Source organism: Alexandromys fortis, unplaced genomic scaffold, assembly GCF_014885135.2.
Source record: "Alexandromys fortis isolate MF-2015 unplaced genomic scaffold, M_Fortis_MF-2015_v1.1 scaffold_258, whole genome shotgun sequence".
Lineage (NCBI taxonomy): Eukaryota > Metazoa > Chordata > Mammalia > Rodentia > Cricetidae > Alexandromys > Alexandromys fortis.
Genome location: NW_026068132.1, coordinates 1464781 through 1481273, shown reverse-complemented (window position 1 = coordinate 1481273; position 16493 = coordinate 1464781). Strand labels below are relative to the sequence as shown.

At 51.9% G+C, this 16493-nt stretch overlaps 1 protein-coding gene and 1 long non-coding RNA gene across 4 annotated transcripts; one reads left to right on the top strand and one right to left on the bottom strand.

Annotated features, from left to right (window-relative positions):
• The first annotated feature begins 34 nt into the window (after positions 1–34).
• Positions 35–16427, top strand: Adcy4 (adenylate cyclase 4). Of its 3 annotated transcripts, none has more exons than XM_050126063.1 (26): positions 35–164; positions 419–609; positions 2063–2260; positions 2360–2521; positions 3240–3389; positions 4167–4309; positions 4525–4636; positions 5248–5375; positions 5510–5668; positions 5899–6031; positions 6200–6373; positions 9449–9483; positions 9600–9686; positions 9827–9896; positions 10341–10438; positions 11147–11231; positions 11341–11478; positions 12202–12312; positions 12545–12729; positions 12934–13018; positions 13382–13540; positions 14336–14482; positions 14763–14870; positions 14980–15094; positions 15380–15504; positions 15581–16427. In XM_050126063.1, exons 2-26 carry the CDS (start codon positions 451–453, stop codon positions 15725–15727), a joined length of 3213 nt encoding a protein of 1070 aa, XP_049982020.1. In that variant the 5' UTR covers positions 35–164; positions 419–450; the 3' UTR covers positions 15728–16427. The 3 variants fall into 3 exon arrangements, with proteins under 3 accessions (XP_049982020.1, XP_049982019.1, XP_049982021.1); XM_050126062.1 differs by having other exon boundaries at positions 9827–9989; XM_050126064.1 differs by lacking the exons at positions 14980–15094; positions 15380–15504; positions 15581–16427 and having other exon boundaries at positions 9827–9989; positions 14666–14813.
• LOC126490858 (uncharacterized) lies at positions 2499–4178 on the bottom strand. The gene is made up of 3 exons (XR_007589263.1): positions 4059–4178; positions 3170–3400; positions 2499–2638 (listed from the first exon to the last, which is right to left on the bottom strand). It is a non-coding gene; the product is annotated as an uncharacterized lncRNA (long non-coding RNA).
• Positions 16428–16493: the final 66 nt, after the last annotated feature.

Genomic DNA, 16493 nt, shown 5'->3' with positions numbered 1-16493 from the left:
AAGTGGGAGGGGGCCTTGGCGCCAAGAGGGAAGTGCCAGTCGCCCTCGGCCCTGAGCCACTAGCAAGCCGGCTCACACTAGTGAGCTGCAGCCAGCCCACCCACCTAGGCTCCCTCCCGGGGCCTAGCTTTGCCGAGAGAGCTTCAGGAGCTTGACACAGAGCAGTGAGTTAATGGGTTGATGGAGATTCTGGGGCCCCTTCTCGTTAGGTTCAACTCCTGTCCCTCCAGTGAGATTTTTTGCTAGGACACTACCACGGTCTGATTTGTGGGAAGGATCAAGAAGCCCTGTCACATTCAGCTGGAGCCCTTTGAGGGGGACCTGGCAGGAAATCCTATTGCTTCGAAAAGGGGCTTGGGTCAGAGTGGCTCCGGGAAAGGAAGAAAAGCGCAGTGGGGTTTATTCACTCGGTTCCCAGGGCAGGGGCTCCGGGCTAGAGCGGGGGAGACCATGGCCCGCCTCTTCAGTCCCCGGCCGCCTCCCAGCGAAGATCTCTTCTACGAGACCTACTACAGCCTGAGCCAACAGTACCCACTGCTACTATTGCTTCTGGTCATCGTGCTCTGCACGCTGGTGGCACTGCCAGCCGTCGCCTGGGCCAGCGGCAGGGTGAGAGAGATGGGCTAGGTGCGGGAGCCTGCTCTAGGGGCGGGGGTGGGGGGGAGCTGGCTTCGGGCTGGGACTATTTGAAGGACTGGGATTTGCGGGGTCTTTTAGTTAATAACGCCTTTGCTGGGAACCGGAAAAGAAGCATTGACCCGTCATGAATTGTTGTGACCCTGGGCACATGTGACCAAACCCTCCTCCCTCTAGGTTTGTTCCCTAGGTCTATCCTGGGAGGTAAATGTGTCCCGGATGCATCTCACTGTTCTACTGGTTCTACGGTAAATCCAACACCGGATTTTCCAGTTTTCCAGAGAGGAAACTCTACTCACATCCCTAGGGGAATTCATTTCCTGACTTTTTCTCTCCAGGTTTGGGAATGTGGGGCTGTTAGCTGTACCCACAAACTTCCAAGAGGCAGTTTTCATCGATGTGGCTTAGTTACCCTCCTCCCTCCACCAAAATTCTTTTTTCCACTTTCATATTGGGCAGGAAGGGGGTTTTCAATCCCAAATTTGAAATATTCTGTTCCGGGTTTTCCTTTCACTCTTCGGAGCCAACGTGGGAAAAAGGACTGCGTATTGCTAATCCTTGTTACCCCAAGTTCAGAAAAAGGTGGGAATAAAGGGTAGGGACCGTGACTGGGGCTTCTGGGTTAGTGGGAAAGCAGGTATTCAGATGTCAGAGCTCGCGTGGCAAGGAGTTGCGGAAACTTGGGCTGCCTAGGTAAATATTTGTGAAGTTAGCGCATGGCTTGAGGAAGGAGGATCCTCCTGAGCAAATTAGCCATTCGGGTGATATTCACTCCGAATGCCAAGCACATGCTACAGTTTCCCCTTTAAGCGGTAAGAACTGTGGGAATAGCCAGGCAAGTCTGGAATCACAGCACAGAGAGTTGGAGGCCAGTCCAAGCTCCTTGAGATCCTGCCTCAAACCTGAAAGAGCAAACAATTAAAAAGAGGGGGAAAAAAAAAAAAGAAAAACCAACAAAACTGAGATTTAGAAAGAGGGCAGGAGCCATTACCACGTGAGACTGCTGGGCTTCGTGGGTAAAACCAGTAGGGTTTCAGCAATTTCTTATGGTTCAATCAAATGTGAAAACACAAGCAGTCTGGCCCTGTTTTTTTTTTTTTTTTTTTTCATTTATTCAGCTGTATGTGGGTGTTGTGTGTGTGCGGGGCGGGAGTGTTCGTGTGTGGACATGAAAGCATACATGTGGAGGTCAAAGAACAACTCGAAGGCGTGAATTCTCTTCTCTCACCTCATGGATTCTGAGAATTGAACTAGATCACCAGGCTTGGTGGCAAACCCCCTTCCCCACAGTGCCGTCCCAGCAGCCGTTTTCTCTTTGTGCAGGTGTTGAAGACACTTTACAGAGCAGATCTGAACGGCGTCTAACTTGCTCCGTCTCACCTTGTGACAATGCCAAAGCCTTGCTTCATGTATCCTTCATCCACAGGAGCTGACCTCAGACCCAAGCTTCCTGACAACTGTGCTGTGTGGTTTGGGCGGCTTCTCTCTGCTCTTGGGGCTGGCTTCCCGGGAGCAGCAACTGCAGCGCTGGACACGACCTCTTTCCGGCCTCATATGGGCTGCGTTGCTGGCGCTAGGCCATGGATTCCTGTTCACTGGGGGTGTGGTGAGCGCCTGGGACCAGGTGAGGAGAATTACAGTTAAGAAGCAGGGGAATAGAGACCCCAAACTCAGGCCCTGTGCGGTGAAACCCAGGCCTTCGGCTTCCCACACCCTTCTCCAGGTGTCGTTTTTCCTCTTCCTCATCTTCACCGTGTATGCCATGTTGCCCTTGGGCATGCGGGATGCGGCTGTTGCGGGCCTCACCTCATCACTCTCACATCTGCTGGTCCTTGGACTGTACCTTGGGTGGCAGCCTGACTCACAGAGGGCTCTGCTACCACAGGTAAAAATGCAACAGTCACTGGGTGGTGACCTACGCCTTTAATCCCGGCACTGGGCAGAGGCAGCCTGATTCACAAAGCGAGTTCCAGGATAGCCAGCATTTTTACGTAGAGAAACCCTGTCTCGAAAAAAAGAAACAAAAAAGTAAGAGTGCAGATAATAGTCTACAGCCGGCTCAACCCCTGATAAAAATCCTCTGAGCATTTGCTGAGCTGGGACTCCACGGCAGGGCTCAACTTTGAGTGCAGAATCCAACACAGATAAACCTCCTATAGGGACCTCTTGGAGCTGGTAGATGGGTGCACCATGCCCGCCTTTACCAGAAGAGGGCGCTATAGTCATGGGGAAATCAGTCGTGATTCTCCCACAGGTACTGAAGGGAAAAGTGGAGCATGCGATCCTAACTTGAGTAGTGTCTTGCAAGTGGAATGGGCTCAGGAGGTGAACGTGATAGAATAATATTCTCAGAGAGGAAATATACATGCAAGACACCTAGACCCGAGTGACCAGGTTAGCCCAGCAGCCGAGTGTCTACAGCAGACCGCAGAGAGGAAGAAAGGGACCCGCTCAACCCCATGGACGTCATAGTGCGGGACCAATCGTCCCCGAGATGCTTAGGTCCTCTCTTCATCCTGTTCTTGGAACTCACTTGAACGATACAGATAAACTTCCCAGCCCCGCTGGGTGGTGTGCTCTCCAAGTCTGGCCTTTACCCACAGTTGGCAGCAAACGCCGTGTTGTTCCTGTGTGGGAACGTGGTGGGAGCGTACCACAAGGCCCTGATGGAGCGAGCACTGCGGGCCACATTCCGGGAGGCTCTCAGCTCCCTGCACTCACGCCGGAGGTTGGACACGGAGAAGAAGCATCAGGTCAGGAGGACCTAAGGGAGGGAAGAGGACGCAGCTCAGAGAGAACAGTTTTCTAGCACCTTCCTAGGGAATGGGTTTGGGTAATTTGTTTGCCTTTCTCAAGTATTTCCTCTGTTGTATGAAATGTGACTATCACTCACCCCTGGAAGATCATTGCTAGGTTGAAATTGAAGCCCAGTGAGACAGCTGAGAGGTAAGACTCTTGCTGCACAAGCCTGAAGGCATGAGTTCAATTCCCGGCGCCTGCATAAAGGTAGCTGGAGATAACTGTCTCCACTAAGCTGTCTTCTGACCTCCACCCATACACTGTGGCCCATGCGCCCACATACACACGCATCGTGCAATGATAGTAAAATTAAATTTTAGCCAGGTTTGGTGGCTGGTGGCACACACCTTTCATCCCTGCTCTTGGGAGGCTAAGGCAGACCTATATCTGTGAGTCTGAGGCCACTCTGGTTTAGATAGTGAGTTCCAGGCCAGAAAGGGCTGCATAGTGAGATACCGTCTCAAAATAATAATAACAAATAAGGATAATGATGATGATAAAAGTTATTAAAGGAAGATTTCAAGTTTAGATGTTGATACTGAGTTCAGTCCCTAAGCGACCAAGACAGTTTGGGATCCAGGAGTCTTGCGAGATGGACTGGAAATGTTGGGGCTCATACATACCAGTGGGTAGATGCAATGTGTGGGAGCCTGAGAAATTGGAAGGGCTGAGGCTCTTGGTTACAGGGCGCAGGAGGGTAGAAGGGGTGTCATCGTAGGGACTTTCTCCAGGAGCACCTCCTCTTGTCCATCCTTCCTGCCTACCTGGCCCAAGAGATGAAAGCCGAGATCATGGCCCGGCTGCAGGCGGTGCAAGTGTCACGGCCAGAGAACAACTTCCACAGCCTGTATGTCAAGAGGCACCAAGGAGTCAGGTAGGAGAAAGGAAGCCGGGAGGGACCCTGAGCCGCTGCCTGGACCCGTTAGGGGAGGGACCCTGAGCTGCAGCCCTGGCCCCACTGGGGGGGGGGGGACCCTGAACTGCAGCCTGGCCCTGTTAGGGGAGGGACCTGAGCTACAGCCTGGCCCCATTAGGGGACGGACCCTGAGCTGCAGCCCTGGCCCCATTAACACGCTTCGCCCTATGCAGCGTGCTGTATGCCGACATCGTGGGCTTCACGCGGTTAGCCAGCGAGTGCTCTCCTAAAGAGCTGGTGCTTATGCTCAACGAGCTCTTCGGCAAGTTCGACCAAATTGCCAAGGTCAGAGGGGTTTCCCTCCCCACCCAGGGCCCTCAAATACCACCAGCTGGGACTCTCTTGCAAGGAAAGCACCCCCATCTTCTAAGAAGTTTTACATCACAGGCCAAGCTCCCAGATACTGCAGGATCCCACTCAGGAAATTGTCACCATTCCCAAGAGACCTCTCCATGACTTTACAGACATCCCTAGCATAAAGCCTCTGGATATGCACCGAGATTTTCAGGCATTCTGATCTTGGGCAGCCCTTCTGGGAGAAATTTCTGCTTTGGACAACTCAGTTTAGCACCTAATCAGACATCCTAGCTTGGGGTCTTGCCTCTATGTCCCCCAATCCTGACACTATTATCATAGACCGATATGAATGTACCCTACGTATACCCAAACTGGGGAGAACCATAGACCCTCCAGCCTTTGATTATTCCTTCTGCTAAAGACCTTGTACAGGAGACCTCAGTCAGTCCCATTCCAAGGGAGGCCATAGATCTGACCCAGACACTTCCAATCCTGAAGTTCTTCAGGAATACCTCAGTTACTCCCCACCTTTCCCAACGCCCTCCTACCCCTCTGGCCTCTAACCAGGTTCCTCCACACACCCACACACATACTCCCAGGAGCACGAATGCATGCGGATCAAGATCCTGGGAGACTGTTACTACTGTGTCTCCGGGCTGCCACTCTCGCTGCCAGACCACGCCGTCAACTGCGTGCGCATGGGCCTGGACATGTGCCGGGCCATCAGGTCAGTTTGGGGGTGCGAGCGGGAGAAATTCAGAGACACGGCTGTTGGAGGGAATGTGGGAGGCAGGATGACACAGTACTCCTTGAGAAAAGGAGGAGCCGGGCAGGACTAAGCTTGTCCTACACCCGGCTCAGGAAAATCCGGGTAGCCACCGGTGTGGACATCAACATGCGTGTGGGCGTGCACTCGGGCAGTGTGCTCTGTGGAGTCATCGGGCTACAGAAGTGGCAGTATGATGTCTGGTCCCATGACGTCACATTGGCCAATCACATGGAAGCTGGCGGCGTGCCAGGGTAAGACGTGGAGCTTGGAGCTACAACAAAAGGTCAATTGACTCTTCCACTTGCTACTCCTCTGTTTACAGTCTCTTAAGACAAGTTCGGGGAGATTGGGGGGGGGTGTTGGGAGGCACTCCCTGTAACATGGGGCCCTTCTTGAAGGCACAGGTCTGGGAATGGTTTTTGAAAGAAACTGAAGGTTTAGAGGGCTGTCCCTCCTGACTTTCACTGCTTCTTCCTTCCAGACGAGTGCACATCACAGGGGCTACCCTGGCTCTGCTGGCAGGGGCGTATGCTGTGGAGAGTGCAGACATGGAACACCGAGACCCATACCTTCGGGAGCTAGGCGAACCTACATACCTGGTCATCGATCCTCGGGTAAAAGCCCAGCTTGGACCCCGCAGAGTGGACCAAGCAAACCACCTAGTCAGCAAGACCAGCCTTTCCTTCCATGCCAGAAATTGAGTTGCCATGGGACAAGCCTATAAGCAGCGTGGGAGGGTAGGGAAATACCTCGTTTTTACTCTCAGACTTCACATGTCCCAGGCTGAGGAGGAAGATGAGAAGGTCACTGCAAAAGGATTACTGTCTTCTTTGGAGGGACACAAGATGCGCCCGTCACTACTGATGACTCGTTATCTGGAGTCTTGGGGTGCAGCCAAGCCTTTCGCCCACCTAAGCCATGTTGACAGCCCTCTATCCACCTCCACTCCACTTCCGGTATGTACACTTCCGTTATAAACCCCTGTGCCTGAGGAAAAACGGCCTCCACTGTCACGAGGCTCCACTCCCAGGCTCCCCGCCCCCCAATGAATCACTTGGTAATGTGTGACAGCCTTGAACTGCCTGGTTGCCCCGGTCAGTGGTTCAGACCTCCTCTTGCCCTCCCAGCTCACCTCCGAGATAATGAAAGATCCTGTCACCATGCCCAGTGCACCGCAATCTTCCCTTCCCCGGCCACCCAAAGGTGACCCCACTTCCTCCAGACTCGGCACACCCATCCCGCCAGCAAATGCCTCTGTCAAGATCCGTTACTACACTACTGTACTCTCATCCTTCCCAAAGTTAAGTTGTGAGCGAGGTGGCTGTTGCCTCTACTCCTCAGCGCTCAGACACTATTACAACGAGGTGGCAGGGAACTCGCTCATGGCCTTGAAGAAGAAAGACGTTGCAAACAGGCAAAGCAGTGGCAGAGGGGAAGAAGTGGGCTTACAGCTTGTCTGGGTGAAGCTAGAACAGGGCCTGTCACTGGTGAGCCTACGTGTAAGACTTAGAGCTAACCTGTGACCCACCTGTCGCGAAGGCTCTTAAATCTCTCCCGCCTAGGCTTGTATTTCAACCTACTCTCCCCATCACCCTATCTTTCTCATATCTGCTCCCACTTTCTCATACTGCAGCCGCCTTTCTGACACTCCCCCAGAGCAGTGTTAGCTCTGCCTGGCTGGATTTCTGAGGCGTCTTCAGAGACTTCCGGATTCCATCCTCTCTCCTTCCTTTGTAATCCAGCAGAAACAGGTTCTAGATCTCAGTAAGCAGTGGGCATGAGGGGGGCATTGGCAGCAGTAGCTCTAGGAAGGATTCCATATGTCAGTCTAGTGAAGGAAGAGGTCAAAAGGGTTTTTAAAAAGGGGGCGTGGTTAAATGAGCAGGAGGAAGAGAAAGTAAGGCTCCAAGAGCCCACACCCTGTTGCAAAATGAGGTCTCCGTGATGCAGAAGGAATGTTGCGTGGAGTCTGTCACAAGCTCAGAGATCACGAGACAAGCTTGGGTGCAATTCTCGCAATAGAAAGGCCCACCGGAGGGCTACTGTGAAGGCTCAGTGTGAGGGGCACAGCTTGCTTGAGGGTTATTTCTTGATTGGAGCAGGGCCTCATCAGCCTAGAAATTGACCCCTGAAGACCCAGGGATTCAATCAAATATTAATGATTCCCAAAATGAACCTACTCCTTCCCTCCCTCCCTCCCTTCCCCTCTTCCTCCCAGTCTCATGGGTCCTAAGCTGGCTTTGAACTCACTATGTAGCCAAGGTGTCCTTGGAGTTTGTGATCTCCACCTCCCAAGTGGAGATTACAGATGTGGTCCACTACACCCCGGGGATCAAACCCAGTGCTACATGTATTCTAGGCAAACATCTGCTTACTCTTTCTTTCTTTCTTTTTTTAAGATTTATTCATTTATTATATACACAGTGTTCTACTTGTGTGTATGTCCGCACACCAGAAGAGGGCACCAGATCTCATTACAGATGGTTGTGAGTCACCATGTGGTTGCTGGGAATTGAACTCAGGACCTCTGGAAGAGCAGCCAGAGCTCTAACTCTGAGCCATCTCTCCAGGCCTGCATCTGCTTACTCTTAACATTGTGGGGTTTGGGGGTGGTAGAGCAGCACAGTGCTGAAAAGTTCCACCCATACATTGATCCTAGCACTGTTTTGTTGCTTTGAGACAAGACCTCACGGTATAGCCCAGCTGGAAGCCATCCTCCTGCCTCAGGCCTCCTGGGTGCTGGAATCACATGCTGCCACACCTACCTTCATGCTCTGTGTCAGCCACTAGGAAAATTCTTGAAAAGACAGAAACAAGTAGATTTTCCCCCCTACTTTCATGTACCGTAAGGCAGAAGGGAGTCGGTTGACAAAAGCTAGGCCTGGACATATAAGCAGCCCTGGGCTCATATCGAGGCTCTACCATCCTCCCGGCCTGAGAATCTTATTCTCCCCTTCTGCTTCTCCTGTATACCGGTTTTGGTTTGTAATCCTGTTACCATCAAATGAACCAAGGAGGATAGGAAAGGATAGTCAACAGACTTCTTGTACCCGTCTGGGGGGCACAGAAATTCCCTTTCTCCCTCAGTAATTGCTCTTCTACACCTGGCCATTTTTATAACTTCGCAAATATTGTGTGCGCCTTTTGGTGAAGAAGAGAATGACTGTATGACTGTAATCAAGATGAATCCCTCCCTTTCCTTTCTTCTCTGTACTTTGTTAACTACCTTGGCCAACTCTCAGCTCAGCATAGCTGACCCAACAAAGAGTCAGAGAGGGATCAATATTTTCTGCATAGTCACTTCAATTCAAGTCAATGGATTTGTTAACATTCAAGAGTGAATGGGAAAGTCCCTACCTTTAGAATCTGCCGTCTTTTTAGGTTTATTTATTTATTTTACGTATACGTGCGCTCTATCTGCATATATGACTTTATGCCAGTAGAGGGCATCAGATCCCATTAGATGGTTGTGAGTCACCACATAGTTACTGAGACTTGAACTCAGAACCTTTGGAAGAGCAACTGAGCCATCTCCCCAGCCCTGGAATATGCAGTCTTTAAGGAGACACAACTAACAGGCACCCAAATATAGGATGAAGGATTGCCCAGTTAAAAGATGATCTCCAGCCGGGCGGTGGTGGCACACACCTTTAATCCCAGGCAGAGGCAGGCGGATCTCTGTGAGTTCGAGGCCAGCCTGGTCTACAAGAGCTAGTTCCAGGACAGGCTCAAAAGCTACAGAGAAACCCTGTCTTGAAAAACAAAAACAAAAAAAAAATAGATGATCTCCAAGAGCCAGCCTTTAAGGACCCTGGAAGTCTATAGAGCTAGGAGGAAATAGAATTTGAAATGATCCTTCCTGGGTCAGTAGGATTTGGTTCAGAGTAGGAAGCAGGCCATTAGCAGCAGCAGAAGCAGCCAGGCCAGGCACACATGGTCAAGGACAGAGGTAGAAAATTCAGTCAGGTTTACAGCCTGTCTTCGTGAAGGGGGATTATTCACCACAGCCCCATCATGTGTTCTTTCAACAGGAAAAGGCCTTTGGCACCCAGCGGAGCCTGGACCGGTGAGGAAACCTCACCTTTGACAGTGGGGCTCACTGGGTGAATCCTCCCTGGGGACTGCTTCATCTGGGCACTTTTGAGGATCTTTGTGGTAACTGGCTTGGCTGCCACTGTGCAGGAGTCGTGCCCCTCGGGGACTAGATGATGAACTGGACACCGGGGACGCCAAGTTCTTCCAGGTCATCGAGCAGCTCAACTCTCAGAAGTACGGAAAACAGAGGGCTGGGGGTTGCTGGCGAGAAGTGGGGAGCTTTCCTAGAGAAAGACCCTCACGACCACCTCCACCTGTTCTGCCCCGGCCTCCCCCATCCTCTGTGGTGCTCGCCACCTCCCGCCTCACACCAGACAGTGGAAGCAGTCGAAGGACTTCAACCTCCTGACCCTGTACTTCAGAGATCCGGAAATGGAGAAGCAGGTGGGACGGAGAACAGAGCAACAAAAGATTTCGCAGCCTTGGCTCTTGGCCCCGGGAAGGCTTAGGACTTCTCACCCTACCTGTCTTTCCCAGGTCTGCATAGTTTTGGACCCTAGGATGAGGGGATTGTGTCTCTCTTAGGAAAGTCATGCCAGGGATCACGGTACTTAACCCTAGCATTTAGGAAGTGAGGCAGAAGGATCCCGAGTTCAAGGTCATCCTGAGGCCAACCCAGGTTATGACAAAAAATGTCATCTGTAGGCTGAGGTATTTGTGTAGGCAATAACAAGAGTGGGGACATCTCCTTGAAGAATGTGTGGGGGCTACTTAGATGAACCGAGGGGTGGAGGATGAGGCCAGAGACCCACCTGTTGTCCAGGCTTGCTTCCTCCCCAGCCATGGACAACACCAATACCTTGTCTCCATGGACCCCTTTGCTTCCAGTATCGGCTCTCTGCACTCCCTGCCTTCAAGTACTACACAGCCTGCACCTTCCTGGTGTTTCTATGCAACTTCACTATCCAAATGCTGGTGACAAGCAGGTGAGATCGCGCCAGGCAACAACAGCACTGGCTCTCCCATACGGAACCCTTTGCCCTTCCTGACCCATGACCTACACTTTCTTCTGCTGGCACCTTCCCCCGAGTTTCAGACACTCACCCACATCCTCTGGAGGTAATCACAGTCCTCATCTTTATGTACATCCTGGGGCTAGGGGGGTAACTGGGTGGCAGAGAGTGGCATCCATTTAATGAGGCCTTAGGTTCAGTCCTCACTACTGGAAAAACATTGTACATACAGACCACTTTCAATTACCTGTATCTTTGAACAATAGCAACATCCCCACGAAGGGCGTTGTGTTCTCATCACCAAGCCCAACTCTCACAGCAAATGACTGAGTTATAATATAGGCTCTCAAACCTAGGCCGCTGCTTGGCAGAATAAGGTCTCGCTCAACATTCAGCGATCAAAGAGTTTGAGCCCAGAGGCTGATTCAGCCATGGCCACGGTTGTGAATCCCCTGCTCCCTCCAATGTTGTTCCAACCTTATCAGTTCCTGTTCTGCTGACACTCTGCTCTAGACTGTTAGTTCCCAGAACACCAGAACATTACGCCCTTCCTCAGCAGCTACTCTGCATCCCTGACACTACTCCCCTTCCCCAACCCCACCTCCCAACCAGATGGCAAGCACAGCCCCCTCCCCGGAGCTCATTCTGGCGCTTCAAAGCCCCCCTCTTGTCTTCTCTTAGGCCCCCAGCTCTGGCCATCACCTATAGCATCACCTTCCTCCTCTTCCTTCTCCTCCTCTTCGTCTGCTTCTCAGAGCACCTGACGGTAAGGAGGTCTGGGAAAAGGGGGAGTGACAAGCTGGAGCCCTCGCCATGACCAGGCCTGAAGAAGGAGCCCCAGCCCTGTAGTTATGACACCTGTTCTCCTTCCACAGAAGTGTGTCCAGAAAGGTCCCAAAATGTTGCACTGGCTGCCTGCACTGTCTGTCCTGGTGGCCACACGGCCAGGACTTCGAGTAGCGCTGGGCACTGCCACCATCCTCCTGGTGTTCACCATGGCCATCGCCAGCCTGGTGAGGACAAAGGGGGGGGGGTTTCTATCTACCACCATCAGGACATACTGGACCTGTGGGGTTGGAAGGGAATCCCTGGATCTAAAATGACAGCTGAAGAAAGACCAAAAGATGCTGGGCGGTGTGTGTGTGTGTGTGTGTGTGTGTGTGTGTGTGTGTGTGTGTGTGTGTATGTGTGTGTGTGCGTGTGTATGTGTGTGTGTGAGTATGTGTGTGTATGTGTGTGTGTATGTGTGTGTGTGTGCGTGTGTGTGTGAGTATGTGTGTGTATGTGTGTATGTGTGTGTGTGCGTGTGTGTGTGTGTGTGTGTGTGTATCCTACCCTCCAGGCATACTCATGGTTAACACTTTGTTGAATGTTCTTTTGTTTTCCTCTGTAGGCACTCATCATTTTTAGCTTACTTGGCTGAAGTTTACAGAATTTTTATAATTGTTCCTAGAACTCAATAGGAGTTATCCCCCTGACAAATTAAAAAGAGCGAGGGAAGGAAGAAAGGCAGCCTGCAGGGTTAAGTAGTTGACAAGAACTGACACTGGTTTGATGGCGTACTAGTATCCGTGACATCTCTCACAGCCCCTCCTCCCAGTAAGGACCCATCGGAAGCTCGCTCATCCGTCAGAAGGAGTAGAATATGCCTCTTTAGAGGAGTTTGGCTCTGAGCCATTGCTGGCTCAGTCGCAGCCCAAGGAGCTCACCTGCCCTCCACCCATCTCCTTCTGCAGCTCTTCTTGCCAGTGCCGTCAGACTGCCTTTTCCTGGCTTCCAATGCATCTTCCATGGCTTCCAACGCTTCCTGGGAGCTGCCAGGATCCCTGCCCCTCATCAGCATCCCGGTGAGTGTTTCTGTACGGCCCTGAGTCTCTCTCCCCATACCCTTCCTCGTCAGTCTGCCAACTCATAAGCTAAAGAACACCCCATCCAGGACAGTAGGCATAGCCAGTGTCTGTTTTCATGAATGATATCCCGATTGACCCGGTATGCCCCGTGCCCTGGGAGAACAGGAGCTGTGGGCGTTCTCCCAGTGCTCTCCAGGGGATGCTTCTGACTGCGTTGCCCGGCCCACAGTACTCCATGCATTGCTGCGTGCTGGGTTTCCTCTCCTGCTCCGTTTTCCTGCACATGAGCTTTGAACTGAAACTGCTGCTACTTCTGCTGTGGCTGGTGGCATCTTCTTCCCTATTTCTGCACTCCTACGCCTGGTTGTCCGACTGCCTCATCGCCCAGCTTTATCAAAGCCCTTTGGACTCCAGGTAAGAACACTCACAGGGCACATCTGCTCAAGCCCTCGGGAGAGTGAGTAAGACAGGACACAGAGCTGCCCTTGCCTCGCAGACTTGAACCACCCACAAGGCAAAAGGGAGGGGTGCTGAGGGCTCTTTGGGCACTGGGAGCAGGAAGGAGGCCATCAGGAAGGGGCAGAGCAAGGAACAACAATCTTGATTCTGATCTCTCAGGCCAGGGGTACTGAAGGAACCCAAACTGATGGGAGCTATCTACTTCTTCATCTTCTTCTTCACGCTTCTTGTCCTGGCTCGGCAGGTATATCTCTCAGCTCGGTCCTCTGGGGCCTCCGTGTGAATGGCTGAGGCTGGGTTCTCATATTGGTAACTTTTCTGTCTCATCTTCAGGGCTGAGCCCGAGTAGTATGTCCATTTGAAACTTCCAAGAGAGTGTCCCGACTCTTACTTCTTCCCTCTCTAAGCCCCTCAGGTTCTCACCAGCACCCCCCTCTCCTATCCCCAAATCTAAGAAAAACCATGGCTATGAAAAATGTCTATTGTTCGTTCTGCATAACCTAATTTGAAATAGATCTTAAAAGCCACCTCCCTCCAGGACAGTTGTACCTTAAACCTTATCTCTAAGCTGGCTGGGGGTCTTGGGGACACTGCTCTGTCACCCTAGAATGAGTATTACTGCCGCCTGGACTTCCTGTGGAAGAAGAAGCTGAGGCGGGAGCGAGAGGAGACTGAGACAATGGAGAACCTGACCCGGCTCCTCCTGGAGAATGTACTCCCGGCACACGTGGCCCCCCAGTTCATCGGCCAGAACCGGCGCAATGAGGTGACTCCCAACCCCATACTCCAGAGGCCCAGATGCAACTGAGCTTGGATGAGAATCTTGGGTCTTCTCCCGTCCTTTCTGGGGTCCCCAGACAGTGGATTAGTGGTCACCCACACCCCTGCCATGTCAGAGCACAGTCTTGGGCCTTGTCCTTGGTGGCCACAAAATCTGTGCTTCCAGTTTTTGTTTAGAAAGAACAACTTCTGGGCTTATATCTCGGCGGCAGAGTTTGCCTACCATGGCAGGAGGACCATGGCCAGGGGGTCGGAGTGAGGGAGGAGAAGGCAAGCATCTTTCCAAGTCATGGCCATGTCATGGCTTTCGGAAGCCCTCGTCAAACAGTGGTGGGAATGGTCTGAAGAGCACGCCACCCATCCCTGTAGCTCTACAACACCCTATATGGTAGCTGTTAGCCATATGTGTCAATTCAAGCAAATTTTAATTAATTAAAATAAAAATCCAGTTCTCTAGGGCTCAGAAGGTAAAGAATACTTCACAGCCTGGAACACACTCAAAGTGGAAGGAGAGAACTAACTCCTGAAAGTTCTCCTCTGAGCGCTACATACATGCTTTGGCATGTACACACACACACGCATAATACATAAAACCAATAAACTTATTTAATTCAAAAAGCTTAACTCCAAATTTGCAAATGGGGCCACCTTTCTACCTCCTGTTCACACCCTGAGGCGTGCAGTAGCTGCTCTCTGGCTCATCCCTCTTCAGACTTACTCCCTTGGGTGAGGACTGAAGCTGCTGGCCCAGCGGCTAAGCGTCTGCCCCTCCTGTTCGCAGGATCTCTACCACCAGTCGTATGAATGCGTTTGTGTCCTCTTCGCATCGGTCCCGGACTTTAAGGAATTCTACTCTGAATCCAACATCAACCATGAGGGCCTGGAGTGTCTGCGGCTGCTCAATGAGATAATTGCTGATTTTGATGAGGTGCGATACAAGACCCCATGTTCCAAATTCTGGATCCCCCCCCCCCACCAGCTCTTGCTGGCATTTTGCTCTCCTGACCATTCGGCCACGTCTACTCCCCAACCTCTCCAACCCTCCCCGTCCTCTGAGCTTTACCCCTTCATTGCACGCTGCCAACTACCTCCTTCCCACCACCATCTCCAGCCCTGCGTGGTCCTTTAGCCTCCAGTGGCCTGGGCAGGCTTTTGGAGAAGGAGTGGTGAAAGCAAGAGAGAGGGGGACACGGCCTCTTTCTCTACAGCTGCTCTCCAAGCCAAAGTTCAGTGGAGTGGAGAAGATCAAAACTATCGGCAGCACCTACATGGCAGCCACAGGCTTGAACGCCACGTCTGGACAGGATACACAACAGGTACAGCCACCCCTTCCTGCCAACCCTCCTGGGGGGCTTCCGCTGGTGGGCGTTTTCATGAGCCGGACTTATTTCTCTGCCCATCATGGTGGGTGGACCCATTTACCAGGACGTCGATCGAAGTTGCAGCCATCTGGGCACCATGGTGGAATTTGCAGTGGCCCTGGGGTCTAAGCTGGATATCATCAACAAGCACTCATTCAATAACTTCCGCCTGCGTGTGGGTGAGGGGCCTCCTTTGCTGGGGCAAGGGGGTACCTCCCCTCCCCTCCCTAAGACCTTCCTTAGCTGCTCTCCAGCTCATCCCTGAACACCCTCCCTCTAGACTTGCTCTCTAGCCTGAAACATAAGCCCACGATCTGAGAGCTAAGAGATTCATCCTTCCCTTCCCTTTTCTTCCCCAATCCTCTCTCCACCAACCTCTAAGACTCTTACTAAACCATCTCCTTTAATCTCCTTCTTCAAAGTTCGCCCCCATCAAAGTCCCTCCTTACCACATTTCTTATCAGGGTTGAACCATGGACCAGTAGTAGCAGGAGTGATTGGGGCGCAGAAGCCACAATATGACATCTGGGGGAACACAGTGAATGTGGCCAGCCGCATGGAGAGTACAGGAGTTCTTGGCAAGATCCAAGTGAGAGAACTATGATGTAGGGGTGGGGGAGGGAACACGGAAAGGCTACGCTCCCTTACCCTTCTTCCAATTGCAGGTGACTGAGGAGACAGCTAGGGCCCTGCAATCCCTGGGGTATATATGCTACAGCCGGGGTGTCATCAAGGTCAAAGGCAAAGGGCAACTCTGTACGTACTTCCTGAACACAGACCTGACAAGAACTGGATCTCCCTCAGCACCCTAGGCACCTCAGCAACCCCTCCTTTAAGATCTTCAATAAAACGTTTCCTGGGCATCTGAAATCAGTCCATGGATCAGAAGCTGCTGAGGTAGCTGGAAATCGCCTCCTTGCTCCTCAGTGGCACAGTTTCTTCCCGAACTGTCTTCCTAAACATCTTGTTTACGGGATTGGGCATGGCTTCTGAGAGATGGCAGGTACTGATGCACAGAATTCTGGAAGATGGGATTTGATGCCTGAGTCCCCAGACTTCTTTGGGAGATGAAAAGATGGAAAACCTTCTCCCAGGACTCTCCTGAGAGGGTGTTAGGTTTACATCATCAAGGATATGTACCACCAACTTCTGGGAAGACATTTCACAAGAACTGGTTTTCTTAGGAGGTGCCTTGAGTCATGACTCTAGGGCCACACAACGAACCCCTTTAATATCTCCTTTAGGAGTCAGTAGTGTGTTTTTCTAAGTCGGATCTGCAGGTCATCTATTTCCGAATTAGGAAGGTAGAGAGCTCTATCTGCCCATGTGTTCCTTCCAAAACTGCAAACCACAGGGAACTGTTGAGAGGGACCCCACCAGAGTGGTCCCTTCTGGAAACCAATAAACATCCCCCAGTGCCCCATAATGTACACCTCATTCACAGGCTTAAGCTTATTTCAGACTTTAGTTTTAATCGTAAAGCTGCCTGCAGAAGCCAGGCCAAAGCATACAGTCTCTTTGCCCTGACTCCCCCCACCCTTCCCTCTTTTCCTCTTGCGTCCAGTCCCCAACCTGTTC

Excerpts from the sequence above, each read along its gene's own strand:
- Adcy4 (XM_050126062.1), top strand. The coding sequence starts at position 451 with ATGGCCCGCCTCTTCAGTCCCCGGCCGCCTCCCAGCGAAGATCTCTTC. Across the intron at positions 9,990-10,340 it reads ACCCTACCTGTCTTTCCCAG|TATCGGCTCTCTGCACTCCC; the intron begins GTCTGCATAGTT and ends CTTTGCTTCCAG. Across the intron at positions 14,483-14,762 it reads TAATTGCTGATTTTGATGAG|CTGCTCTCCAAGCCAAAGTT; the intron begins GTGCGATACAAG and ends CTTTCTCTACAG.